Raw genomic sequence first — 27,263 nt, 5'->3', positions numbered from 1 at the left:
CTGTAAGACTCTGTCTGCCTCTTTAAGACGGTCTCCAGGCGATGACCCAGTACAGCGGAGGTTATGCCGTGTGTTTGTGTTGATGGTTCTAGTTAGTGTATATAAGCCACAGTAGAGCAGCTTCGGCTCCCGCTGTAACCCCGTTCCTTTGGATGCTTTATGTGCAGCTTCATGGGTGATAGACTCAGTAGTCGGGGGGCCAGCAGAGTATGGGTCCCCCATCCAGAGGCTCACTAATGTTGCGTGTGTTTGTCTGTGCCGGTGTGTGTGTGTGTGTGTGTGTGTGTGTGTGTGTGTGTGTGTGTGTGTGTGTGTGTGTGTGTGTGTGTGTGTGTGTGTGTGTGTGTGTGTGTGTGTGTGTGTGTGTGTGTGTGTGCCCCCAGGGGGAGCTCAACGGACACAAGGGACTCATTCCTTCCAACTTTCTCGAAGAAGTGCCTGACGACGTGGAGGTCTTTCTCTCCGACCCGCCGTCCCGTTACCCCCCGGACCACCCGGGGCGCATCAAGACCAAAAGGGTACACGCCCCGCAGTACTAGCCCCCCCGCCGCACCCTGTTATCCCATACGTACCCCCGTAAACCCCCCCCGCCCCGGCCCCCACCCCACCACCACTCTCTCCTTTTCTACTCCTGTTTACTTCCTCTGCATCCGTGCACATCTATGTGTGAGTGTGTGAGTGTGTGAGTGTGTGAGTGTGTGTGTGTGTTTGTGTGTGTGTGTGTGTGTGTGTGTGTGTGTGTGTGTGTGTGTGTGTGTATGTGATGCCGTTTTCCGAAAATAAAGCAGGAAGCTTGTTTTTCCGAACTTTACTGTAAATAGTGTGCAGACGTCTAGGATCCGTAAATGAGGATTAAAGAAAACATAAAGGAATGAATAAATGGATGTTTGCTGCTGTCAATAAGGGTCAGGGTGGGGGCTGGAATATGCATTGTATAATACATATTATATACTGTACTCGTTATGCATTCTCATGCTATCTAGGATGTATCCATGAAATGTGTGTCACCTTTGAAGTACCAGACAGAAAAAAAGGCAGACAAAAGGTTGTTTCTGGAGTTTTCTTTTGGTTTGTGTCTTTGCATAATTTAGCACTGTAGTGAGATGCATTATGAATATATTGTGCGTGTGTGTGTGATCGACTAAAAAAGAACTACGATACTTTCCGATAGAGTGATTAGTTTTGATGTGCTGATCGATAGACTCTAGCTCAGCATGTTCTCTGTTCCAGATGCATGAACTCCTGGAACATTTTCTACTCACAGGGGGTCGAGTATAAAAAGATGGTCTTTTGTAAAAATGCTCCAGGAAAGCCTTGTTTTGTATCTTGCTTTCTTGCAAAGATCCACAAGTGACATCTCCCTAGCCCTTGTTGCCCCCCCCCCCCCCGCCCCCCTCCCCCCAGAGAATAATTTCACAAGTAAATATTCAAAGAGAAGAAAAAAAAAGATGTACAAAAGAGCATAATGCTAATTATTTGTGTTAATAATGCAATTGTTTTGACTAATCAACAGGTGTCATAGGATGTTTCTGTCTTTCTGTGTTTTCCGTTGTTTTGTGAGGTCATTTTCATGGTGGAAATTTTTCAAATTGCCATTACCACATTTTTTGCATTTTTTTTCTTTTCTTTTTCTTTTCTCACCTGCTTGGCAAAACAGAAGAAGAGTGTTCATTTCACACCTTAACGGCTCTGTTTCCATCACGTAAGTGAACAACAGAGAATACCAACCCTCCACTTCCCTGGTCTAACGCAGATGGGTTGCCCTCGGTGTCCGCTCCCAAACATCATCCTGCAGACATTATGTGTTAGCTCTGCGAGATACAGCCTGTCATGGTGCAGACACTCTTTCTGTTCTGTGTTTTCCTCCCCCTGAATATGACTGCTGTGTCTTGTGGTTTGGTGGATGGCCCACCCTAACCCATGCATTAGACAACCCAGTATGGCATCTTCTGTTGTATCTCTGAGTGTTGTACCTGACAATGTCCTCGTCCCTGCACATTCTCTCCTGCTGTAATTCATGCTAAGCTAAAAGGCAACTGCTTTGCACAACTATTTGTCCTCCATGCCCCTGACAGACAGGCTCAGCACCCATAGAGGACCGAGTAGGATCTGCCAGAATAAGACCCGTAACAAGTCTTTAATGGGTTGGCGTTACACCAAGAACCATAATAAGGGAAAACAGCAAAAACCCAGGTGCTAACATTTTATTCTCACTGGATTAATTTATTAAGATAAACGTAAGGCACACACACATATGTTTGTGTGTGTGTGTGTGTGTGTGTATATATATATATATATATATATAATTTGTACTCCAATTTATGTTCAAGTTAAAAGATTTGGCCCCAACAATTTACTTAATGAAAAGACAAATTTCATTAGATATTTCTACAAATGCATATCACAAGGCATTGTTAAACAAAATGGTAATTGAGATTGGTGTTTTGAAGTTTAGGATTGTGATTCCGACATATAGTAATAATAACTTTTGTAGCTAATAGTCAAAGACAGCATTCTCATGCCAATCATTCGTCTCCCAAAAGTGCAATTCTAAGGAGCCTTTTAGCTCGATGATTACAACAAAATAACTAAGACATTATTTTCTCTGTGACCTGGTTATATGAGTGAATATTTATAGATATCCATATATCCTTCTATATATATATATATATATATATATATATATGGTGTATGTGTAAATATCCACAGGAAGGAAACTGAATGTCCTAACTTTCCCGTTCAACTGTACTGTACTCAACTGTATTTCCCGGTCATGTGTACACCATCCCTGCCTTCGCTAGCAGTTCCTCATTAGCATCGGCCGGTTGGTTTGCTGCGCTAAGTGCGTAGCGATCAGCGTGCAAGAACAACGCTCCTCTCCTGTTCTGTTGTAGCGTTGACATAGAAGCTTTTTCAGGCTTTCTATATGTTAGCAGGGGGGGGGGACGACACCACGCAGGTACAGAGAGGACTGAGTCAGTGGGAGTAGAGACTGAGGTGGGGTGCGCCTGGCTTTTTAACACCCTCAACTGTCCCTTACGGGTCTCCCATCAGGTCCGTTGGAAAAACCGTCCCCGCCCAGAAGAGCCTCCTCCTCTCCCCCAGGGCGTCCGCACGTCACTGGCTCCTCGTCCCGGGGGCCAGGCTGCCCCATGGCCCCCCACTCCACAGAGAAAAAGGGACTACTCGTCAAAGGGAAGATACTATTGAAAAGAGACGTGGCAGCACTATAAATCGCTTGGCGTATTCTATTACGGTGCCGTCACTTTTTTTCGTCCGTAAAATCATGAAAGACTCACATTTCAAGATTTTCTACAGTGGATGGGTGGCGTTTGTTTGCTCAAATGCTCTATTCTTGTACATCTGTTGTATACTAGAATTAGTATTTTTGTTAATTGATTACAGTAACCTATTTTGAACAATTCATCCTGTCATGCTCAGGGGGCTCCTGAGCCTCGTCCTCCCTTGTTCCTCCATGTCTTTTGGTCCGCCACAGCTACCGTTGGGATGCAGTAGGCATCCGTGGATATTCTCCACGTGGCTAAATATGACGGCACCCGGACCGCGCGGAGTGCCTCAGTCGGACCAACGGCTCTTTCGTACGACCCCGAGATCAAAGGACGAGATCCTAAGAAAGTCGTATTGACAACCACACAGCTGGAGGGCGTGCGGTCACGTGACTGGCCCGATTCAGAGGGATTCATACACAAAGCTTGTCCTGAGCCGGCAGGCCGCTCCGGCCTGCTCCACAGGGGGTCTGCATACATTACTTCGGCACATTCCCTACTTAACCCTTCAAAGCACACGCAAGACAGTGGGGCGGTTCCCATTGTGAGTTTGAGATGTGGAGCATGCACTGTATAAAGAAATATATAAAAATAAACATATATGTGTATATACATATATATATATATATATATATATATATATATATATATATATATATATATATATATATGTGTATATATGTATATATATGTATGTATATATATATATATAAGGCTGTTATTCAGTGCAGTTTACTACTGAGAAAAATAAGAAATTGGCCTCGCATCTTTTGAGTACAGCCTTGGGCCCCGAATGGGACATTGGACAATAGCACACGCCAGAGGCAACAGGGTCTCTAAAGGTGAAGCATTAAGTTCCCTCAGTCAGTTAAGTAGTGGTACATTGCCTCATAGATTCAACCTCCATGTTATTTGCCTTATGAATTGCACAATTGTTTGTACATTGTCATGTGGTGTGTGGTTTTATGGATGGTAGTGATTCATGTAACGTCTCAGAAAATGTTAGGAGCAGCAAATTATCAATCCATTTCTGTAGTGTGCACTGTGTTGTGGGCTTGTCATGTTTATTTGGAATCCAAAAGTCTAACTATGGCTGGGATGAGTCTGCCCATCGTTTAAGGCCCCTGGAATTAATTTACAAAATAATGCAGTAAGGGGAAACTTACTGTGACGTTAAATGTGCACGATTTCCAATAAATTAAATGTTATGTCGCATTAATGGCAATTTAGCAGATTATGGAGCTTTATTTTTGTCCCGTCATAGCCATATTGTAGGGTCTGTAGCTGTCTGCGATTGCCTTTTGGTCAACATGTGAACGATTGCCCTATGTAATTAAACCATACAAACCAGTTCAATTCAGGGATGGGTGAAAGAAATGGAACATCTGTTAAAAATATATATATTTTTAAGTAGCAATTTATTTCCAACATGCACCTTGTGGGGAGGCTTTGTCAATATACTGGGTTACCGGATCAAATGACATGACCAGTAATGCATAGGTCTTTTCCACAGTATTCTCCAGACACAAGACTACCTCTACGTTGCCCCCTCCCCCTCCTCAAAAATTATCTATGAAATCTGGATTTCAATTTGACAGAAGCCAAATATAAATTTATGTTGATAATCATTAGTTCTGAATATAAATGGTGCCGAAACAGTACTGTACTTCATGTAGATCAACACCCTAGCACATAGAGTAGTGAATGTACGATCCAGTGAAAGGCTATGTTTTTCTCTAAAGTACCCACAAGGATGGTGCAATGTCCTATGTCTTTGTATGTGAAATTAAACATGTCTTTAGTTCAATCACCCTTTGTCTCCCATTCCAAGCTCTAAACCATCAATATATATTTTTTGCGATATAAAAGAGTAACAAACTGCCAAAAAAGAATGTAGAAACATTCTGTAATACCTTCTGTACAAATTTCATCTAGTCCTGAGGATTTCTGTGCATCTTAACCCATATATGGACCATCTTAGTCATTGCTTCTTTTCCGTTTGGATGACTGTTGCTGTTTTTGTACTTTGTCCATTTGTACATTTTTAAATGTTTATACTTGATTTTCAAACTGCCTTTTTTGTAAATTCAACTTTTTAATCCAAACCGTGCAAGCTTTCCCCATGGTGTCTTCTAGACCATATTGTCCAAGTCTGCGATTGTGTGCTAGCTTTATATCAGCCTATATTGATGCAAATTATTGTGTGGGTGTGCATGTGCAAATTTTTAAAAATCAAAATAAATTTTAATATTTTATAATTTTGGCATGGCTACTGTTCTTCCTAAACACCCTGCCATTTATAAATTACAATCAAATTTAAATGCAACACGAACCTGAAAATGATCACCTATAATTACTATTAGCCATTGTTTGTATTGTAATGAATTACACTAACTACCATGTCAAGCTATGAGTCTTGTTAGTAGATTATCTGGCGCTAAATGCAGCAAATTTAAAACCATGAGAACCCTTGCATAGAACTAGACAAACATTCAAGTAATGAAAGACAAGACTTGTTTTAAACGCAACACGTTCATTTTAGTTGATGAATCAACTCATACAAATTTCTATAAAACTCTTGGAGAACAGACTTTTTATGCCAAGTTAAGCATTTACATAGCCAATACATTTACAAAAAATTGTATTTAACTGGAAACCTATATTTATATATTCAAATATATAATCAAACCAAAGTATCACTGGCTTCTTTCACATTAGGAAACAAAACATTCTATGCCTAAAGATGCACTCCTGACACCATGTGAAGCAGTCCAGTGATCTGAAAAGTATCATCAAATGAGGAGCTGAGGCTACCAATGCATCACTTAATCTAAACACAAATGGAACTGAATGAACAGGTCAAGTTTAGCAGGGCCTTGTCCATGTGACTCAAAGGTAGAAGAGGTAGTCCTCTAGCTTCATGCTGGGCTCCCTGTGGATGCTCTGACCCACCAGGAAGGCCAGCTTGTGGGCGTACTGACACGGCGCCGGCACCCGAATAATTCCCTACAGGGAAAGGAAAGACGATTCAAAAAGACATTCCTATTACTTTCAGAGATCATACCAGTGTACATGTATTATACATACAAGTTTTAGTCCTCAAAATTTTGACCGGTGCCATCATGGAATGGTAGATCTTGCATATGAAAACGACCTAGTTTAATACAAGTCGCATCTTTCTTCAGTGGCCCTGCTGTTCTTTTGAAAATCTGCTCTTAGGGAGGTTTGTGAGTAATGCAAAATTAATGTTAGTGCTACGTCGACATAGCCTGGGAAGCAAATCAATCCGAAGCTCCATGTTTTTATTAGACAATGAACACAGCGGCTTATTACTTCAATCATCCGTCATTTCTTCCTTATCCTTGAAACTTATGAGCCACATTACCCGTCTTGATAGAGGTTAGCCCTAAGGCAGGTGTAAACTTCAGGTTATATCTTAACTAGGTCGCAACTTCAGTTGGTGCAACCCCAATAAAGCGAGACACGGTGTAAATCTTATTTATGTTTTAAGTAGCCCAACATTTAGCTTGCATAAGACTGGTGTACCTGAAAAAGGCCAACTTTGTGCTCCTGTGAATCAGTTTGGTTTAATGCAGGCCCTTACATAAATAATGTTAGCCACACAATTTTCAAAGCAAGCTTAACAAAATGAGTTCCAATTCAGCAGTTATTTAAATCAGGGATGCAAACACATGTATGACAAAAAAAGAGCTACCCGAAGTCGGAAAAAATGTGACGGCATGATATCCTATTATCATGAGAAGGCCTATGCTATATGCTATATGCCTAGAAAAATAAAAACCAAATTAGTTAAAGTTAAAGTCAGTTAAAGTGACTTTATAAACTAAGTTAATTTATTTTCACACACACAAACACACACCTCTGCATTGGGTTTCGGAGAAGCTGTCCAACACTTTGTGTAGTTATTGTTGTCACTTTCCTCCGATGAATGTCTGCCTTACAGTGTGCATACAGGGCATGAACACCCCTGCTGGCATAATTAATTTCTTTACTGCAGTGTGCATTTAGCACATCCCTTTTTCTCAATTTTTTTGAAAAAAATCTGACAGTGGAAAGTTATGCTTCACTGAATTCACCTCAGTCGTGACTTCTAATTTTAGCCCTGACCACTTCCAACTGCACTTGCACCCTGCTGCACAATAAGTGCATCCTTCTCCGATATTTCCCACCACTATCCTCGGGTCGGGCCGGCCTTTGATCGAGGGTTTTTATTTTTAATTTTATCATTGGTTTATTGGCCTAATCTGAGGAGAAATCTATGCCATAAACAGAAATATTATAGGCCTTTATTACACAGGTCTTCTCAATGCCGCGGAACGCTCCGTTCATTTTGGTAGTAGTCCGGTGACTTGTTAACCCCAGCGTCTTCCGTTGCTAAGCGACGTCACCGTCTTTGCGGACAATTTATAATTATTGCTCTACACTACGAACACTACGAATGCTGGCAACGAATAAATTGTAAAAAGGCACACCATGTGAAGTTTTTTTAGTTTTGGCAAGTAGCCGTGTAATAAGCGGGATCATGTAGGCCTATAGAACGTCGCCGGTCATTATAGAAAATAAGCCCCTTCAGGGTGAAGCAAGACGCCTTCGCTGCGCGTCGGTGTCCTGTTCGCCCTGTCGGGGCTTATTTTCCCCGATAATGACCGGCGTTCTATACATTATCCCTTACATATATATTTAGCAGAGTAGGCCTAGTAACAAATGTGTACAAAATTACATACGTGTTAAAATAAATGTTGAGTTGAAATCGGGCCCGGGCTCATAATTACAGTTAATGCGTCGTGTCGGGCCGGGCTCGGACAGAACGTGCACGGGCTCGGGCCAGGTCGGGCTTGATTTTCTGGGCCCGCTCTAAACTCTAACGTGCGCATGCGCATTCAATATTTAACCTTCAGTCGACGCGACGGCGAGGGCTGTGATATGTCCCCTAACAAAATCATTTCCGGAATCCCTTTTCTTTACTTCGAAGGCTCGAGGGGTCTCAGTCAGTCAGATTACGGAATATTGACACCTGCACGCGTGCACCGATCGACGCCCCCCCCCCCAAATAAACAAACTCTTCGGATCTGCACGAACCACACAGGTCCCCAAAATGTACGATAAAAAAGCGACTCGCGCCAAAAAGCATCATGCCGTTTGCATGTCTGTTAAATACTCTCCCCACCGTGACATGAACTCCTTACCTGCCAGTTGTAATACATGTGACAGAGCTTGTACGTCAGCCTCTGCAAGTGATCCGGCTTTAGCCCGCTCGTGTCGTATACCACGTTGTAGTGCGTCGGGGAGACACTGCCCGCGCGGACTGCCTGGCTCACGATGTAGAAGTCGTACCTGGGGAAGTCAAGGCAGTGTGAACCGACTTTGGTCCGGGAGAACACCGCTATAGCAGGGAAACATACGACAGTAGGCGTAGGCTCACCACTCCGGGCGCGTCACGTCTGTGTCGATGACAGTCCCTGGGGGAGGGTTGGCCACTTTACCATCGATGTGAGCGAAGAACCTGCTGCTCACACGCTTCTTCACCACCACCACGGTCAGCTTGGGCCTAATGGGGGACAGACGGATAAATACACCTAGAGGGACGCTGATGAAAAAAAATAAAAATGCAGCTTTGGGTCTAGAATGACTCACATGTAGTCCTGCCCAATGGATCTTATGGACTCGATGATCTGGGGAACCTCGTAGCTAACGACACTCTGCAACATGCCGTCGCCCACGCCGTCTCTGTACACGATGATACGCGACGGCAGGACGCCGTTGAACTTCAGGTATTCCTTCAGCGCACCTGGATACAAAGGGGGCATTCACTGTTCAGGTAACTTTCAATTTATAGTGGATGATGCAGGACTTCAGAGTCTAATTTAAGTACTTACCCACTATGGCCATCTTCAGACCGTCCATGATCTCCTGTCCCTTGTCCTGGAGCACGCACCTCGAGAACCACCTGGAGACCAGGAGAAGCATGTTACAGGTGCATCCTGTTACTTCAGGGAGACCATTGAAGACGTTGACGGTATTACCGTGACATCCCGTGGTTGAGGCTGGCGACCAGAGCTCCGATGGATCTCCTACCAGCAACTATGTCATGGTAACAGTCGATTCCCACAATCATCAGCTGCTTGAGCTGTACACAAGAGATCAAAGCAGTGGTATTGGTCAGTGAGGAACTACATCAACATGTCCATATCCCAATTTATCATTAGATAACATTTTAGGAAGTCAGGCAGTCAAATAAGGTAAGATAATCACCAGTAAACTGTACTCAATACACAGCTCACACTGAGCACCAACACCAAGAGCCAACCTAGTGTGTCATTATTCTGCATATTATAGGACTGGTGTGGGCCAGGTGTCACTCACAGGGATCTCCACGCTCCAGAGCTCTCCCCCCATCTTGCAGGCCATCTGCAGGGCGATCTTGGTAGCAATGGTCATCAGCGCAGCGGGTCGGCTCAGAGTCCGACCAACCACACACTGGCTGGGGGTGGGACAGTCCACACAGAGGTACTTCTTCACACTATCGTACTTGTCTTTCCTGTTACTGGGCAGGACCACGACCACCTGGGAAACAACAGACCAGTCAATAGACTTCAAACGTTCAACAGACGTGTACATCCTCTATTTCACAAAGCCATATGGGATTGAACCAATAGTACAATCGTTTTAGCTAATTAAGTGGATGAAAAAATAATTTTCCACTTGACAATGTTACTTAAACAGGACAGTGTAGTGGCTTGTGTGTAATGACTAGGCTAATACTCAATGTCTGCAATATGCTCCAACCCTACCTGCACCTTAACCACAAGCAAACGCATGTTATCTTTAAGTCGCTTGCGTAAATTCATCTTCTAAATTACTATAGAGTTAATGAGGTGGAGTTGAGGATAGGGGAACAAACCATTTGGGTCTGAGGTCCAACGTTGTGCTGCAGTGCTTTGAGGAGCGACTCCTGGTAGTCTTCATACTCCACCCTTAAGGAAGAACAACTCAGTGAAAACAAGCCAACCTCGCTGTCACAACTCAATTAGAATGGCGATCAAGTTGTATGACACTGATACGAAAATGTCCTTAAACATATTTTTCTTTCGTTCCCATCACTAATTTGAAGGGGGGGCATTTATGCTTATTTCCACGCAGTCTGTTGCCCTGCAGCCTGATCTATACACAGAATGAATGTGCATAGATTTTATTTTTTTGGGATGTTGTAGTTAAAGGCGGTAGGCGTGTGTCGCTTAGGCAACAGCCTAAGCTTTTAAGTGCTTTGGGAAACCCTGGCATAAAATTGATCAATTGAGGTGCAACCAGTGGAGCAGTCCGCTGAATGGGAATACCAGTCCACTGCAGAAACATAACTTGACCATACTGATCGTTTTGGAGGATATAATGTTAACTATTGTCACTCACATGATTGGTTTTTGGCTGCGGATCCCCAGAGGACCAGAGACCTTGTTCAGGCTCTGCAGCAGGTTCTGAGCGTCGTTGGCGTTGCGACGGGTGTAGAACATGATCCAGTTCTCCAGGGGAGGAGCGCTGATCACCGGTAACCCACGCATCTCCTTGGACCAGTCCGCCTGCCACGGGTTGTAGTCGTACTGGGAGACAAGGCAGGAGACAGGTTGAGCTGACCATGCAATTCATCGAGAAAACACAAACAACTACCGTATCAAGAGCTTTTCTCCAGAACAGACAGCTTTTATTGTTAAATAAAAAAGCGATGACTAGAAGAGTCTGCCTAAACGCAATGTTCCAAAGATGAGTCAAACCATTATCTCCACAAAGTAAGTTTTGGGTGAAAATTAATTATTACCCAACAACTCATTCCATCATTTACAGGCCCATGCAGTGACCTACCGAGCGCGATCCCTGGATCATCTTCTCAGCTGGGAGGATTCTCCCGGTCAGATTCAGGAGCTCCTTATCGAATTTGAGCCCCCAGGTGGTCAGCTCCTTCTGTGCTTCATCATTCCTATCACATGCAAGACCTTGAAGTTTAACTATTAAACCTAGATACCATTCTGTCAACGCTTGATAACCGAATCAGCACAAACATCGGCTATTTTTCACAGCCAGAATCAACACTAATGAGGTTAGACCCACTTTTCAATGCTGTGGACAAATCTGTTGAGGCGGACCTCCCTCTGGTCTGGGCTCAGTCTGGTGTGGACAGCCAATTCCTTCATGATGTTGAAGTCCGATCGCATCTTATCAGTTAGACCTTTAGGAAGAGATATAGCTTGAGCTTCAGTAATTCAAAACTTAAAAGGGATAGTCCGTTTTTTTTTTTTTTTTTGCTTTTTCCAGCCCTCGTCAGATCCCAGTGTACAGGTCGATGGGCATTAAAAATTCGCTCCTAAAGCAACATTAAACATTTGTTTGCAAAGCTGTGAAACAGAGTCACTGCTTTGCGAAAAAAAATAAAGAGCAAATTATGCTTACCAGCAGGTTTTATTAGTAATTTTGTTGTAGCTACTCAATACTATAGGAAGCCTCGAAAGTTCTCAGTATTAATCCACCGCTGGAACAGGAAAAGGTTGTTTTTGTCCCGTTTGTAGTCTTTTATTGCAGCAGTGTTAAGTACTCCTCCAAGACTGCACACATAACACCTCCAAGAGCGTATACAAGAAGCGCACACAAGACCGCTGCATACCGAAGACCTTCGAGGCTTCCTATACAAATGAGTAGCTACAACAAAATGACTGAAAGAATAAAACCTGCTGGAAAGCATAATTTGCTGTGATTTTTGTTTGTAAAACGCCATGTTTTACAAACTTGGCTTGCATTGCACTGCAATGGGAAGCCAGCAGTTTTAGCTCACGGTTTCAAGGAATACATTGATATGGGGAGACTAGGATGGAGATCTAAAAGGACCAGGCTGACCTGTGAGATAGCAGAACTCCGGAACAAGCATGGCCGGCCCAGGGGGGGCAGCCCCTGCAGGACCCAGCCTCTTCACATGGCTGATCAGGAGCACCTGGTTGCAGTCAGTGATGTCCAGTGTATATTGCTTTAAGAAAGACGGGTGAAATATTACAAACGAGACCGGGAAGACCGGGAAGCCAGAAAGGGCACATTGGTCAGTACCTACCGTCTTGTAGTAGTTCTTGAAGGAGATCTCTGTGTCACCTCTCGTGAACGTGTTGTTGGGGGTGTGATCCCATGCAATGTCATCAATCCTGTAGGTCTTGTTGTTGTATCTGAAAAAGAAATTCTGAATTAAACAATTTTCTGATGCTATACTATGAAGCAGGTATGCACCAACCTGATTGTATTGATGCGCATTTGTGTGATTACCAAATAAGCAGTTGTTTAACATCTTTTGTATACACTATCCCCCTTCAAATACATTGTTCCATCAGTTTTAGCATGTCAGATGGCAGTGGATGCCTGGCATGTCAGTGACTACAAACACTTGGACAAAATAATGTTTTGCCTGCATGTGCATTATGGCAGCCATTGCACTCCTCAACATCCCCGGAAGGAATCCATCCGATTCCTTCATGATTTCTTCCTTGAAATTAATTTTTTTTCTTGGGGGCTAGGGTCAGGGGGTTTCATAAAATGTGGCCCGTTATGCCCATTGAGGCGGTACCTGTGATTAAGGGCTTGACAAATAAAATGTAACCTTATTATGTCCTGCGACTCTTACCGAGTCTCCCATACCAATTAAAACAATGCCCTGGGTCAGTCGTTAACCCTTACTTGGTGAGGACCACGAGTCCAATGAGCTCCTTGGCACATATCTCAGGGAAGCGCTGGGGTCCGCACTGCTGTCTCAGACTGACCATGAAGTCCAGTACCGTCTCACTGCGCAGAACCTTGTGGCTGACGTCGGTACACAGCATGATGCTGGACTCGTACTGCAGGATGGTGGTGGTGAAGCCTGGCCAGATGGTCAGCCTGGGGTAGGAGGAGCACAGATCATCTGACACATAACCACTTAAAGAGCATGTTAAAAAGGAAAGGTTCCAGCACTCATTACAAATCTACACAACCATATTAACTAAATAAAGTTGGGACACTTGTTCAAATGGGTCTACAGGTTGGGCTTAGAACAGGAAAACCATTCTGATCCTTGTATCTAAAACTAACAAATGATAGTTTGGTCATCCAATATTTGGCCATTCTAATGATGGCTTCCATTACCTCAACTGAAGCATTGACTTGAAGTATTATCGGGAGACTAGCACCCTTACATTTATATTTTATTACTGGGATATTTAGACATACAACCCACCCCCTACCTGCAGTCCCCAAATATGCATAGACGTTAGGGGTGCAACAAGCACAAAACGCACGGTTCGGATCGTGTCACGGTTTTTGAGTCACGGGTCGGATCATTTTTGGATCAACAACAAAAAAAGAGAAGACAAATATGATATATAAAATCCTCAAATGTGTAAAAACCAAATAAAGTGAAAATGTATGTAATAATCCTGCTTCCTTTAAGCATATTAAAAATTGCTTGCGCCACATAAAATAAAAACATAAAAAAACATGTGTCCAAAGGAAGCACAGGAGACCTGGTTTTACAACTTTAAATTCAGGATGTCTGCATTGCCTGGGGAGTTTAGAGTCTACGCTAGGGCTTCAACAACTAATCGATAAAATCGATTACTAAAAGCGTGGGCAACGAATTTGGTCGATTCGTAGAGTCGCGCGATTAATACGTCACTCGTAGGCGTGGCACTGTTTACAGCCAGCCGCAGACAGGTTGGTTCATGGATACATACATACATCTCATACATTGTTTTTTGTGTGTTAGCCCAGTTATGTTTCTTTAATTTTTTTATCATTTAATTTTAATAGTACCGGGATGTTGGAGCAATAACCTGGTGTTTTTAAACTTCAGTCTGCACTGTGAATTTGAAGTAATGTTCAGTTTTTTAATAAAGATCCGGCAAATACAAATGTTTATTTTTTATCAGATTAATCTATTACCGTATTTTCCGCACTATAAGGCGCACCGGAGTATAAGCCGCAGCAGCTAAATTGAATGATGTGTACATATATAAGACGCACTGGACTATAAGCCGCAGTTGTTTTAATGTTTAATTACCATTAGGGCTGGCCCGAATGCCATTTTTCTGGCTTCGAATACTCGTTGGTTTTTCCAAGCGAATATTCGAATACTCGTTCCAGAAAAAAACACCATCAAAAACAACATTAATAATCCCTATATACTCCCTGGAACCGATGTTGACTGTATCTGCATATTTTGTTGAATATTTAATAGCTTTTGAACGTTAATTAGTAGGCCTAAGTAGGTTGAAGTTCCTTAGTTTTTCCCCGTGAAAGCGAACAGCTGTTGTTCCGTTCCAAATCAGCTGTCCTCTGCCATTTCAGCCCTTACGGGAGCTTCATAGGACCCTTTTCCCAGAAAAGGGTCCTATGTTTTCCCCAAAAGGTTTTTCCCCAAAACGGTCCTATTCTCCCCGGTATGTATGGCTACAGGGGATCATATGACCCTTTTTGGGGAAAAACGGGGAACATAGGGATGACCCCCATTAAGTATTACTTTTCCTCCCGAGATCCCGCTGATGTTGTGTTATAAAGTAAAGGGAAACAAGATATCTATTCTTCCTCCACTTCTCTGCTTGGTGACGCTGACGCTTATAGTTTGCCTCCCTTGCTCTGGTAACGTCATGTACGTGGAAAAACAACGAAGCTCTGAATACTAATTTAATCTTCGAATACGAATTTTCCGAGTGGCCGTTAGCTTTTAATCCATAGATTAGCCGCACCGTAATATAATCCGCAGGATCGAAAAATGGGAAAAAAGTTGCGGTTTATAGTCCGAAAAATACGGTAATTGAAAAAATAATTGTTAGTTGCAGCTTTAGTCTACGCCCTCCCCAGGCAATGCAGACATCCTCATTTTTTTTTTTTTTCGTCTAGCATCGTAGCGAAATACAGTTTATGTTGCGTTTTATTTGGCATTTTGTAAATCCATAGATTTTTTGTTTAAATACTCAATACTCAAATGCTCGTTGACCGGAAACAGTAAGAGGGGCCGGTTGTAGTTTTTTCGCTCGGTTCTAGCCCTACTGTTGATACGGAGAACTGAGCGAAAAGACTACAACCAAACATGAACAGCCCGTTTCCGCTTCCAGTTCCGGTCTGTTTAAATGGGATTTACAAAATGCCAAATAAAACTCGACAGAAACTATTTCGCTACGATACCTGATTAGGAACATCAACAAACACCACTAATCACTCGTTGCGTTGCACATTTCTGAAAACAGAAATTTGTTTTAAGGACAGGGTTGTGAATGCCCAAAGCTAGCCATTCTGAAGCAGGCAGGGGCGATTCGAAATGAGCCAAATACCCGAGACAGGACCAATAGTCAACATTTCGGTGTGTCAACCACTATATATCATTCTAGACAAACCAGAAAGGGGGCTCAATGTGCTAAATACCGGAATTTTCCTTTAACATGCGCCGATCACGTGAACGCACAACATTTCTTCTTTTTTATATTTTTTATATCTTGCGTCCCGAACCGTGAGGGTTGATCTGTTAAACCACAAATAAGATGTTAAAAAACTATTTTTTTGCGTACTTTTTCATAGAAACAAAATCAATCAGAAAACTGCATTGAGATTTGAATACATTATTTGAATTCCTAATCAACGAATAGCCGGATATTCTAATATTGGCGCTCAGCCTGGTACATCATTTTCTGCATCAGACTGGAGGCATCCCTACCGGTGCTGTGGGATGCTGAGTGGGTCTTTGGGCTGGTAGTAATGGCGGCCGATCTGCTGCATGTCCAGCATCCTCAGGATCCTTGGCATGACATTAATACGCAGATCAATCCAACATGTATAAATGTATTTAATCATACCAACATTTAGACTGTAGACCAGAAAAAGTGAACTAATCTGCAGCCAATTCATACATTACTGTGGTTAAAAGCACAACTGACCTTCTGAAGAGGATGTTGTAGAACTGCAGGCATACCGGCGAAGATGGTGGCAGCTCGTTCGTTAGAGTTATCTTGATCTGAACCTTCTCTCCATGCCTGGTCTCACTGTGGACCACCGTCTCCTACAACAGGAATGAAGTCGTACTGAATGAGAAACCAGGGGTTCCACCAACAAACGATGACATCCAGCAGGGTTTCCTAAAGCTGTATAAAAGAGCACCACCTTCGCTAAAAGACAACCTTGTCAAATATACTCAGTGTTTCCCATACATAGACCATTGTGTGGCGCGGCGCCACAGAATCAACATCGAGCGCCACGAATTGATTCTGTCTTTTTATTTATTTTTTTAATAACGCGATTTGGAAATCAAAAAATCGTTCCGTCCATTCATCTCTGCATAGCACTCGTTCTCCCTGTCATTCTCACACACACGGAGCGAGAGCGACGATGCTAACACATGAACCCACCGATGTCACCCCGTCGCTTAGCAACCGGACACGCTGGGGTTGATAAGTTACCGGACTACTGTAACTACTACGGAGTGATAATAACAAAGACGTGAATCAGGCAATAAATCCAATTTCCTTGACAGTGGTAAGGTTCGGTGTGCATTAAAGTACAGACGGAGTGGACCAATTGCGAACTACTGCAGCTGCTCCAAGTTAAACCCCAAACTAATCGGAATAAGTATTTATATCGGACTACACCACCTATTCTATTCCGCATAGAATTCTATTCCGAACCGATTGAGGCGTATATATATGATACTTTTCTATTCCGATTGAGCTGTTCTTCCACATCTATGCGAATCAGATGTGTCCGCATGTAAACGCAGAGTTACATGCACACTCACTGACGGCCGCGTCAAATACATGTTCCAATCATACAAATCATTATCATCAGCATGTAAAACATGCAGACCCATTCCAGTTAACAGAACAGCTAAAATGAACAACCGAATAGACCTACTAACAGAATATTTGGACAAGTGCACGTGGATGTGCGCATAATCCCTGCCCGGGGGGGAAGGCAGCCTTAGTGGTCCAAGTTACCGTGGGTCCATGCTAGAACCTAACCGGATTCCCATCCCTTTAGTCACTTATAACGCCCCTTTTTCCACATTTTCAGTTAACAAAGCGAGACTTTGACTGCGGACGGCCACATTGGTTCCCCACTGAAGATCCCTTAATTCAAATGTGAATAGAACAAACAAAGCCTTCCCCTTAAAGGAGGAATCCGGTGTAAAATGGATCTAGGATGTTTAGTGTGATAACGAGTTGGAATGTTCGTTTGGTAGCAAGAAAGCGCATGTAGACGCATTTTTAAGTTGGCTTTTTATTGTGCTGTGGTACTATGGTAAAAACTAAATTGCTATTTTAAACCACTTAAAAGCTACTTACTTACAAAGTTATCAATGCCTCGTTTTATTATACTACCAAATAAGTGTTGGGCTACTTCTAGCCTTTTATGTGGTTTAAAATAGTGCTTTAGTTTTTACCATAACATATGCCCCCAGCGTTCCAAGTTTATAGCGTTTTGGTAGAATCGGCTAAATCAGCCAACTTAAGAATGCGTCTACATGCACTTTTTTGCTCCCAAACGAAGATCTGAACTCGTTATCATATTAAACACATAACGGATCCATTTTACACCTGATTTCTCCTTTATTTTTAGGGGAACTGTTCACGGTTAACATCTGGTCACAGAACTATGGATACGCTAGGGTTAGGGTAAGATTAGCAAATGTGGGCTGAGGGAAGAGACTCACCTGGATAACAAAAATAACAGAAGAACAGTGATGCATTAACACTTGCAATAGTTCTACAAAACATGCATGTCAACTGCCCCTTTTAACAAAATATATTGCAGCGGTTTGTTGCAATGTTGCACTCTCACCTTGTTGGGTAACTTGTGGGGCAGGAAGAGGACTGCTCCGTCGAAGCTGCGTGCCGTACCAAGCAAATCATTGTGATGGTACAGTAGAGCGGAGCGCAGCCTGCGGGCCTCCATGGGGGGCTGGTAGTCAACATGGTATTGGTACAGCACCCACTGGGGCCGTGCCGTGATGGCGAAAAAGTTGGCCCTCAACGCGATGGATCGGCCAGAGTTACCTGGGAATTAAAGATAATCATTACAAACTGCATTCGAAACATGTCCAGGCAAGGGTTTTCTGAGCCTCAGGGTCTGATGAGTTTGGATATCCACAATAATTCATCAAATAAAGGTGGACACCGTGGTTTTTATTACATTCATCTTAATTCAAATAAGGCAGACAAGAAAGACATCTTCATTGTTCATAGTTCTTTGTGAACTTTCATAATCAAATGCGTATGAGGTAATCTGCTTGACCAGTAGTACATTCAATGAAAATACATGATGGAAAGAACACCACTTTTCATGTGCAAATGCAGATCGTTAATGCAGGTTTCGCACCAAAAGGAAAATGCTCTACAAGCATATGGGTACTCTGTTCAACATAGATGGCCGTTAGATCACTGGGGAAACACCAACACAAATTTAGAAAAAGACCATAAAGACTGGTTTCACACGTCACAGACCAGATTTTGATGCCTTGACGTGCTCCATCGCCTGCCTGGTGCAGATCCCTTCATCGTGGAAATCTCCACGGCGACCACCTCTATCCCCAAACTTCACCGCGTGGAACCCTGCAGAGATCTGTAAAATAGCTGATGGAATAAAGGAAGAGTCAAAATTAGTTTGAAAATGTATTACGGTACAGATTAGGGCTGTCCCGAATACATAATTTCAAGCTGCCCGACAAGTCTCCTGGGCAGGAATACACTGGTAGACACAGGGGATTCAAAGGGGCTCATCCCATCTTTAGTTCACCGCCTTTTTCCCGGTCATCATCATTCTGGATGGTCAAGGCAATAGTGATGGGTCATTCGCGACCGAATCAGTTCGAATGAACGAATCTTTAACAAGAATGAACCGTACTGATTCTACTGTCTTGTTCGTCCTCACACCTGACTCCACCTAGACCCAGTAGTCGCTGACTCGCTGTTTGTTGACTGACTTGAGTGGTGAAGAGGGAAGATTCAATGTCAGTGAAATGGCAAATGCATGCCATCTTTGTACTTTCTGTGTCATGCCTGCTTATTAAAATATTTGAATGTCTAGTCAATCTGTCTCGTTCTTTCATGGTTTGTTCTCCACCCGGGACCCCCATCATCATTTCTAAATCAACTTTATTATCTTGCTGATATGTTAAACATCCAATAATCAACTATACCTCCCCCATCCCGTTGCATTTGGTTAAAGTTGTAAAGCTGATTGACGACCGACTTCCACGATTGTTTGAAAATGAGAACGAGGGAGGAGCCGAGTCTGATTGACTCAGCTGAGAACCGTGCATTCCATGTTTCGATCTACCGGAAACTCGACTGAATGATTCTTCTTGGCAAACTGAATCAAGAAAAGAATCATTGTATCCATCACTACAAGGCAACGTTTTAACTACTGAAAAGTACCTTTTCTGATTGTTTTTTCGGTCAGACTAGTTCAATGTCTTGTAGCTTCTATAATAGCTGTTTGCAGTAGTGTTCGGTTAACGAGAACACCAGGAATTGTAGTTTGTAGTGGAAGCATGTAGCTGTTCATAGGCCAAATGGAGTGGCAGAGAGATAAGGACATACAGGTTTTCCAAAAAGTAGCAACTAGGGATGGGCCGATAGTCAATTCTATCGACCATAGATGGATTCCATCGACCATAGATGGATTCCATCGTCGATCGTCTCAAGTTGCTATTTTTTTTTTGAATACTACATTTATAATTATTATTATATTTTTTCAAAAAACAGCGCTGTGGTGGCTATTTCCACAACTTTATAAAAACCCTGCACATTGTAAATGAAGTTAACTGGCACAGGTGGAAACATACTATGTTGCGATGACCTGCCGTATTCACTCACTGCTACGAGAGGAGAGGGGAGGGGCTCAAAACCTACCGGTCTGCTCGCACGGCGAAATTACATCACACCCGCTGCACCATTTCCGGGTCACAGCTGTGGTACACTAGCTGTGTTCGAAATCGTTCCCTGTTCACTCACTATTCCCTATATAGTGTTCATGATATAGTGCAGTATATAGGGAGCGAACAAACGAGAATTCGGACACTACGCTGAACATTTCTAAACGTCATTTGCGTCAGTAAATGCGCCGGGTATTTGTGTGATGCAGACAGATGCGCCGACATCATGTAAAGAAACCAGGCACTCACGAGGAAAGCTGGAGTTTCTTTCTTTTTTTAAATTTTGAATGTAAAATTTTTTATGTTAAATCCCAAATAAATGTTTGACATTTCTTAACGAAAGCCGGAGACTCCCTCATTAAATGTATACTTTTTCGTGGTTATTCAGCTTCTTCTTCTCCTCCGGAAAAACACGACTGCATTGCATTGTGGTATACTGGAGTAACATTTAGGGAACATCGTATGTTCACTCAATTTTGGGTACTTTAAGTCCACTATATAATGAATGAAATTAACCGCTGAGAATTCGAACACCACTACAAAATGGCGAGCACCCTATATAGTGCACTATATCCGTGATAGGGAACGATTTCGAACACAGCTCGTGTGTCATCATGACAGCGCCGCCGGCACCGACGTTTCGAAACTTAAATCAGCCGGGGCTCACGCTGGTAAAAGGGGAAGACCATCCTTATCGTTAAGAAAAAAATAGAAAAATAATACCGCAATTTTATAATGCGATAAATTATAAATAATTATTATAAAATTATTATAAAGTTGCCCCGATAGTATCGACTATCGGCAATCGCTAGGGGGCGCTATCGGACGATGGAAGCTTGTAGACGATTGCCCAACCCTAATAGCAACCATTTAAATATGCAATCCTTTGCACATTGCAGTTGAGCCATATATTTGCACTATACCATCTTTGAGTTGTGCTTATGCTCTTTCAAAAAAGGAAAAACTTAAGAAATGTCCACAAAAGGTATTCATACCGTCAGTCGCCCCTGGTCCTGGAAGCCCCTTTTGTCTACCTCTTCCCAGAAGGTCCCCATCACCAGACCCGGCGCTGGGCACCACGTGCTCCTGGGACTTTGAGAAAGACAAGATGGAAGTTCCATGAAAAAGGGTAAGGGTTAACCACATCGAGAGCCCACTTATTATATAAACGTAGTACATAATATGAACTAGATGGTATTGAACTTAAAATCTTTATCAATAAAAAATTAACAGGAATAAGCAACTCACCACTCCAGGCGTCGCCGTTTCACACGCACGGCCCCTTGCCCTTGCTCTTGCACGACCAGTCATGTTCAAGGTGTTCTAAACTATTGCAACCAAACAGACAGTGTTTTCCACTTATGAACAACCAACTCAAAAACTACCACCCCAGATATGATTGATGGGTTGGACATAAACGTCGAACTAATATGCTTTACGTCGTCACGTTGAACCAAGTTAAAAGTAAAATCAAAGATGGCGTAACTTAACACACAACGTTACGTGTTTAAGTAAACGTTATTAATTGTATTATTCGTATTGAGCCTTGGTGAACTCAACGCCATCAAGAACACAAATTCCTTTTTTTGGAAACACGGTCGACCCATCGATAGCCAACAAACCGACTCTCGGGCCTACTCATGAGGCCGAGCGCCGTCCACGTGGTCCCCCGAGCAGCGCGTGCACCCCTCCACGCGAACGGACGGGCCGACCGTGGAGCAGATACAAATATGACGTTTAGAACAAGTTCGACCCCTCGATCGCTAACAAACAGACTTTCGGGCCTACTCATGAGGCCGAGGGCCGTCCACGTGTTCCCCCCTAGCGGCGCGTGGCCGATCCACGCGAAAGAACGGGCAGACCGTGGAGCAGATATAAATACGACGTTTAGAACAAGTTCGACCGCTAACAAACCGACTCTCGGGCCTACTCATGAGGCCGAGGGCCGTCGACGTGGTCCCCCGAGCAGCGCGTGGTCCCCTTGCGGTGCGTGGCCCCTCCACGCGAACGGACGGGCAGACCGTGGAGCAGATACAAATATGACGTTTAGAACAAGTTCGACCCATCGATCGCTAACAAACCCGACTCTCGGGCCTACTCATGAGGCCGAGCGCCGTCCACGTGGTCCCCCGAGCAGCGCGTGATCCCCTAGCGGCGCGTGCACCCCTCCACGCAAACGGACGGGCAGACCGTGGAGCAGATACAATTATGACGTTTAGAACAAGTTCGACCCCTCGATCGCTAACAAACAGACTTTCGGGCCTACTCATGAGGCCGAGGGCCGTCCACGTGTTCCCTCCTAGCGGCGCGTGGCCGATCCACGCGAAAGGACGGGCAGACCGTGGAGCAGATATAAATACGACTTATAGAACAAGTTCGACCGCTAACAAACCGACTCTCGGGCCTACTCATGAGGCCGAGGGCCGTCGACGTGGTCCCCCGAGCAGCACGTGGCCCCTCCACGCGAACGGACGGGCAGACCGTGGAGCAGATACAAATATGACGGTTAGAACAAGTTCGACCCCTCGATCGCTAACAAACCGACTCTCGGGCCTACTCATGAGGCCGAGGGCAGTCCACGTGGTCCCCCTAGCAAAGCTTGGTTCCCTAGCGGACCGTGGAGCAGATACAAATATGACGTTCAGAAACGTTATTTTTCTTTTTAATCGATTTCCCTAGAACTATATCGTGTATAAAGTTACCTTGGGACGCCCACCATGCTACTTTCAGACCGGCTAGCGTCACTGCTTAATGGAATAGCCGACGGGTTGATAGCTTATTGGCTCATGTAAATGGGTTGATACGAATTGGTCTTGATAATTGAACTATTATTGAAATTAATACGAATAAAATAAGTTTAAAACAGCATCATACACTCACTGTGCAAAGCAGCGGCCTTCTTTCTCCCACTTATCAATTTTCTCATTGCACAATCATGAAAAAGTTACCGCCCAATGTATTTATAAGACTGTTCACCTGAGAGATTCATACGCCAAAGGTTTTTCTTCGTTATTTCCTAATGTTTACATACTTGTATTATCCTGTCGCTAAATACTGACAATCAAAAAGTATTTCGATATGTATTTCAATAAGCATTCACTGGTTTATGAAGATTTTATTTCTGAAGAGCCAAGGAACTATTTTACTCGGCGTAAGGATGGTAACGCTATGGTATTTAAAAGACAATGTGCAAACTAATGGATGACAACTAGATGGAGCCAAAGCACGTACGTTGTGTGTCGTGCGGGTTTCTGAAACAACAGTGTGGCTTTCTGAATAATATTAATGAGGAATCTTCTCACGTCAATTGTCAAATAATTTCAGATAATTTAATTGTTAATAATTTAGTTTGCTGGGATTAATATTATCATTGCTTTTATTGACATAATAATACAAATACAACAGTAGTAATAATGATAATAATTATTAGTATACAAATATTTAAAATTGTATGTGTATCTATGTGCAATCGGTACAATTATACCTGAAAGAGATTTATACTAAATTGAGCTGTGATAAAACCCTCTAACGCAGTCTTCAATTTAGCATCTGATCATAATTCCTCATCTCTTCCTCTAAATTTGCTCATATCCTAATTCTACCATGCAGAGCCAGACACCTTGGAGGGAATTTGAAGAAGATGAGTGCAAGTCTTTCATGTATAAGATCTAAGAAGATTATGGATTCAGACCTCGGGGACTGCAGTCTGAGAGAAACAGTTTACCTCAGGAAAAGATACAAAGAAGCAGAATGTGGCACATACTTGTCAATAAGTGTTCGTAGTGTAATGAGAGGCAAGACATTTTTAACTAACATATTCCAAAAGGTATTTTGAATTTCTTCCCTCTCCTTATTAGTATCTTAATTTCAGTTATACAATATAAATCACTAACAAGGCATTAAAACAATCAGCAAATAAGGCCTTCTAAGCTGGAAAAAATTTCTACATTCTGAATTGCTGTAAACCGTTAAGGTCTTATTAAACATTTGGAAATGCAAATACAAGGATTAGGTCATCCTGTCCACAAACGTAACATCTTACACAGTACGTGGCAGACATGCTCTTATAGTAATGAATAGGTTTGTAGTTTGGCCTTTGGCTGACTATGCCACTGATATAGCTTGAGCCCTGATAGCATCAGAGGGCATACAAAAAAGTTAAAAAAAAAAAAGTTATCTGGGAGCGAGAGAGAAAGTCTAATGACTGCATGTAAATGTAAATCGTCCTACTTTCCCGTCATGTCTGCTGACCTCCTCTCCCTGTGCGTAGCATCTAACGTCACGTCGACATGTTTCTCTATCAACACATGCTGGAGGAGTTGTAATACATATGGGAGAAGAAGAAGGGGAGATCAAAGCCTTCACGCTACACATCACAACACAATGCTGTCACAAGCTCAGAATCCTGATTGGAAAACTAAAACAATCAGTTATTCTGAATGCTCAGCCCCCACTCTGCCATGATGCGGGTTTAGGGAAATTAGATTAACTGGATATGCCTTCTGTGGAACCTAATCTGCTCTGTATCTCGGGCTTCCTCTGTAAAACGGCGAACACACACACACCCACACACAAACACACAGATGCACACACGCACTCACGCACAGATGCATGCGTGCACACACACATGGTTGCATGCAAGCTAACACACATTCAACCACTCATTCAAGCCCACATGGATTTGTATCGTGTTCAAAATGAGCAGATAACCATTAAAGAAGCTACGACTGAAATGTTGTCTCTAATAATGCTAGAAAACTAGAAAACGACCCTGCCTCTATCCGACTCAGTGTGTCAGTGACACGACTCAGTTACATTTGTGTGTAACACATATAACACATCTTAAATAGCAAATCCAGTCTAAATCAAACAAATAAATAAATAATCTGTCTTGGACAGTGAGTTGGCCTTCAATATCTCTGGATATAAATTCAGTAAAATTTTTGGTCAAATATCAAAATAAATGAAAGATGGTTTTCGGAATGCAAGAGATCTTCAACATGTTTGTTTAATGACTGATTGTATAGATTTATTAGCATTTTAAAATGCTCTGCACATTCTCAATTCTTACAGTGTTAGATATGAAATATCAATATGACAACCTCCTAGTTTTGTGTGTTATGGCGTGTTTGTGGTTACAGGATGGTGGCCCGAGTCAGGTTGTTTGGACTGTGGGGTTGGTAGGTCTGCACACCTGTTGTGCATTAATCAATCAATGCACACGACTTGAACTGGCCATCACCACACACACTCTGGAATGCTGCCATGTCACCTTTCAATACCTGCTTTGCATGCAACCAACCTTCTTACTCCACAATACACTGGTTTTCTACAACTACCTGTGTCCTGTTGGCAGAGGGGCCCAGTAAAGCCACCTGGGTGGTGTGTAGCTTGGCCCACATGTATTTATATTACTGTATTTAGACATACTTTCGTCTTTGCATACCCTGTGCCAAAATGCTGCCCAATCTTAAAGACTGTGTTGTATTTTTTTGGGGTCTTGGTGGATTGGGGGGGGGGGGGCAGTTTGAGGAGGAGGAGGCTGTGAGAGAGGAGGTCTGTGCTGACCACTGCAGTGCCCTGCCATGTCTCTCTCTCTCTCTCCCCCATATGATCCCTGAAAAGGCAACAAAGGGGCTGATCCACAGCGCTGCTGTAGAGGGAACACAGAGCAGATGCGTAGCAACACCCTCCTGCTGGGAGCAGCCAAGGAGACGCAGAACTCTCAGCGCCTTCCTGCCTTCCTTCCTGTCTGTCTGCCAGCCTCCCTGAATATCTACCTACCCCTTTGCATCCTTCTCTGCCTGTCTCCCTGTATGCCTTGTCTGCTTTTCATGTCTGTCAGTCTGCCTCCAATCCTATCTACCTGTCTCTATGCATGCCTCTCTCTGAATGTCTGTCTGTCTGCCTTTCTAATTGCTTGACTGCTTGTTGATTTGTCTGTTTGTCTGCCTGCCCTGTCTCCCAGTATAGTACACTTGTCCACCACCGGAGGAGAAGAAGAAGAAGAAGTAGAAGAAGAAAAAGAAGAAGAAGAAGGGTCCTAAATCGACACATCTCTTTTTCTGGGGTATCCCCTTTTGTGGTGAGTGTTACATGTTGGACGCTCCACCACAACTTTTATTGCATTTCTACCCATTGGAGTCCCACACCCACCACACGCCTCAAACAAACCAAGACCTACTTGAGGGAGGATCCACATTCCAGCTCCTCTCTGCTGGATGCAGCCGGAGCCACCACACAAAGGGAAAGTTGCAGATTTAATTTCCACGTGCGATTAGGTTCCTCTCCTCGCATCGCTGAAACTGTCCAGGAGTTTCCAGTTCAGCTGCACCTCAGTCTTTGTTGGGATGAATAAAGGTTCAGCTGAGCAAGAGCATTTTCTTTAAAAGGAAAAAAGAAGAGGTGGAGAAAAAAGGTCTAATAAACACAAGGCGGGACTAAAGCTAGGAGAAGTGAGCATCAAAGGCAGCGAGGCACAGCAGGACTGGCATGGGCCTGAGCTCCCCACCTCCCAGGCCCAGCATGCTGTCCGGCTCTCTTCCCCAGATAGAGCGGTGCCGGCCAGTAATTAAAACCATCGCTTCCCTCTGCCTCCGCATCTCATTAACCACAGGACCCGGACCCTGGCTTTCATTCCTCTCTGTACCCGAATAGTTCAACTCTATCTCACCGATGGACCTCCTCCCCCTGCACACACACACCCACTCACACACCACCACACACATGCACATGAACACACACACACACTCACACACACACACACACACACACGCACACACACACTCACACACACACACACACACACACACACACACGCACGCACGCACGCACGCACGCACGCACGCACGCACGCACGCACGCACGCACGCACGCACGCACGCACGCACACACACACACACACGCACACGCACACGCACACGCACACACACACACACACAACACTTATATTCATACACATGTAGCCACACACTCACACCCACAAACACAAACATACATGGCATGTCTTTGGTCCAACAGAACACTGTCTGTAT

At 43.5% G+C, this 27,263-nt stretch overlaps 2 protein-coding genes across 10 annotated transcripts in view; one reads left to right on the top strand and one right to left on the bottom strand.

Moving 5' to 3' along the window:
- rimbp2b (RIMS binding protein 2b) overlaps nt 1–5,545 on the top strand; it is an 81,349-nt gene extending 75,804 nt beyond the window's left edge. For 5 of the 8 annotated variants that reach the window (XM_060054993.1, XM_060054991.1, XM_060054992.1 and 2 more), the window contains 2 exons: nt 384–518; nt 3,055–5,545. In XM_060054993.1, the coding sequence (XP_059910976.1) occupies nt 384–518; nt 3,055–3,210 (291 nt within the window). In that variant the 3' untranslated portion in view covers nt 3,211–5,545. Of the gene's footprint in view, nt 1–383; nt 519–1,657 lie in introns of all 8 variants that reach the window. The other 3 variants (XM_060054996.1, XM_060054994.1, XM_060054995.1) reach the window with 2 other exon arrangements.
- A 255-nt stretch (nt 5,546–5,800) lies between these two features.
- On the bottom strand, nt 5,801–23,228 carry piwil1 (piwi-like RNA-mediated gene silencing 1). Of its 2 annotated transcripts, none has more exons than XM_060054998.1 (21): nt 23,110–23,228; nt 21,478–21,557; nt 21,225–21,321; nt 18,797–18,925; nt 18,135–18,349; nt 16,238–16,359; nt 16,018–16,098; nt 13,011–13,208; nt 12,397–12,505; nt 12,189–12,315; nt 11,409–11,526; nt 11,163–11,277; nt 10,716–10,903; nt 10,210–10,282; nt 9,672–9,872; nt 9,332–9,435; nt 9,185–9,255; nt 8,943–9,096; nt 8,731–8,856; nt 8,495–8,642; nt 5,801–6,293 (listed from the first exon to the last, which is right to left on the bottom strand). In XM_060054998.1, the coding sequence occupies exons 2-21, from the start codon at nt 21,538–21,540 to the stop codon at nt 6,177–6,179; spliced, it is 2,556 nt and encodes an 851-aa protein (XP_059910981.1). In that variant the 5' UTR covers nt 21,541–21,557; nt 23,110–23,228; the 3' UTR covers nt 5,801–6,176. The 2 variants fall into 2 exon arrangements, with proteins under 2 accessions (XP_059910981.1, XP_059910982.1); XM_060054999.1 differs by having other exon boundaries at nt 23,104–23,197.
- Between the last annotated feature and the right edge of the window lie 4,035 nt (nt 23,229–27,263).

Source organism: Gadus macrocephalus, chromosome 6 (genome assembly GCF_031168955.1).
Source record: "Gadus macrocephalus chromosome 6, ASM3116895v1".
Taxonomy (NCBI): domain Eukaryota; kingdom Metazoa; phylum Chordata; class Actinopteri; order Gadiformes; family Gadidae; genus Gadus; species Gadus macrocephalus.
The sequence above is the reverse complement of the archived record's forward strand: the minus strand, read 5'-3'. Positions and strand labels throughout refer to the sequence as shown.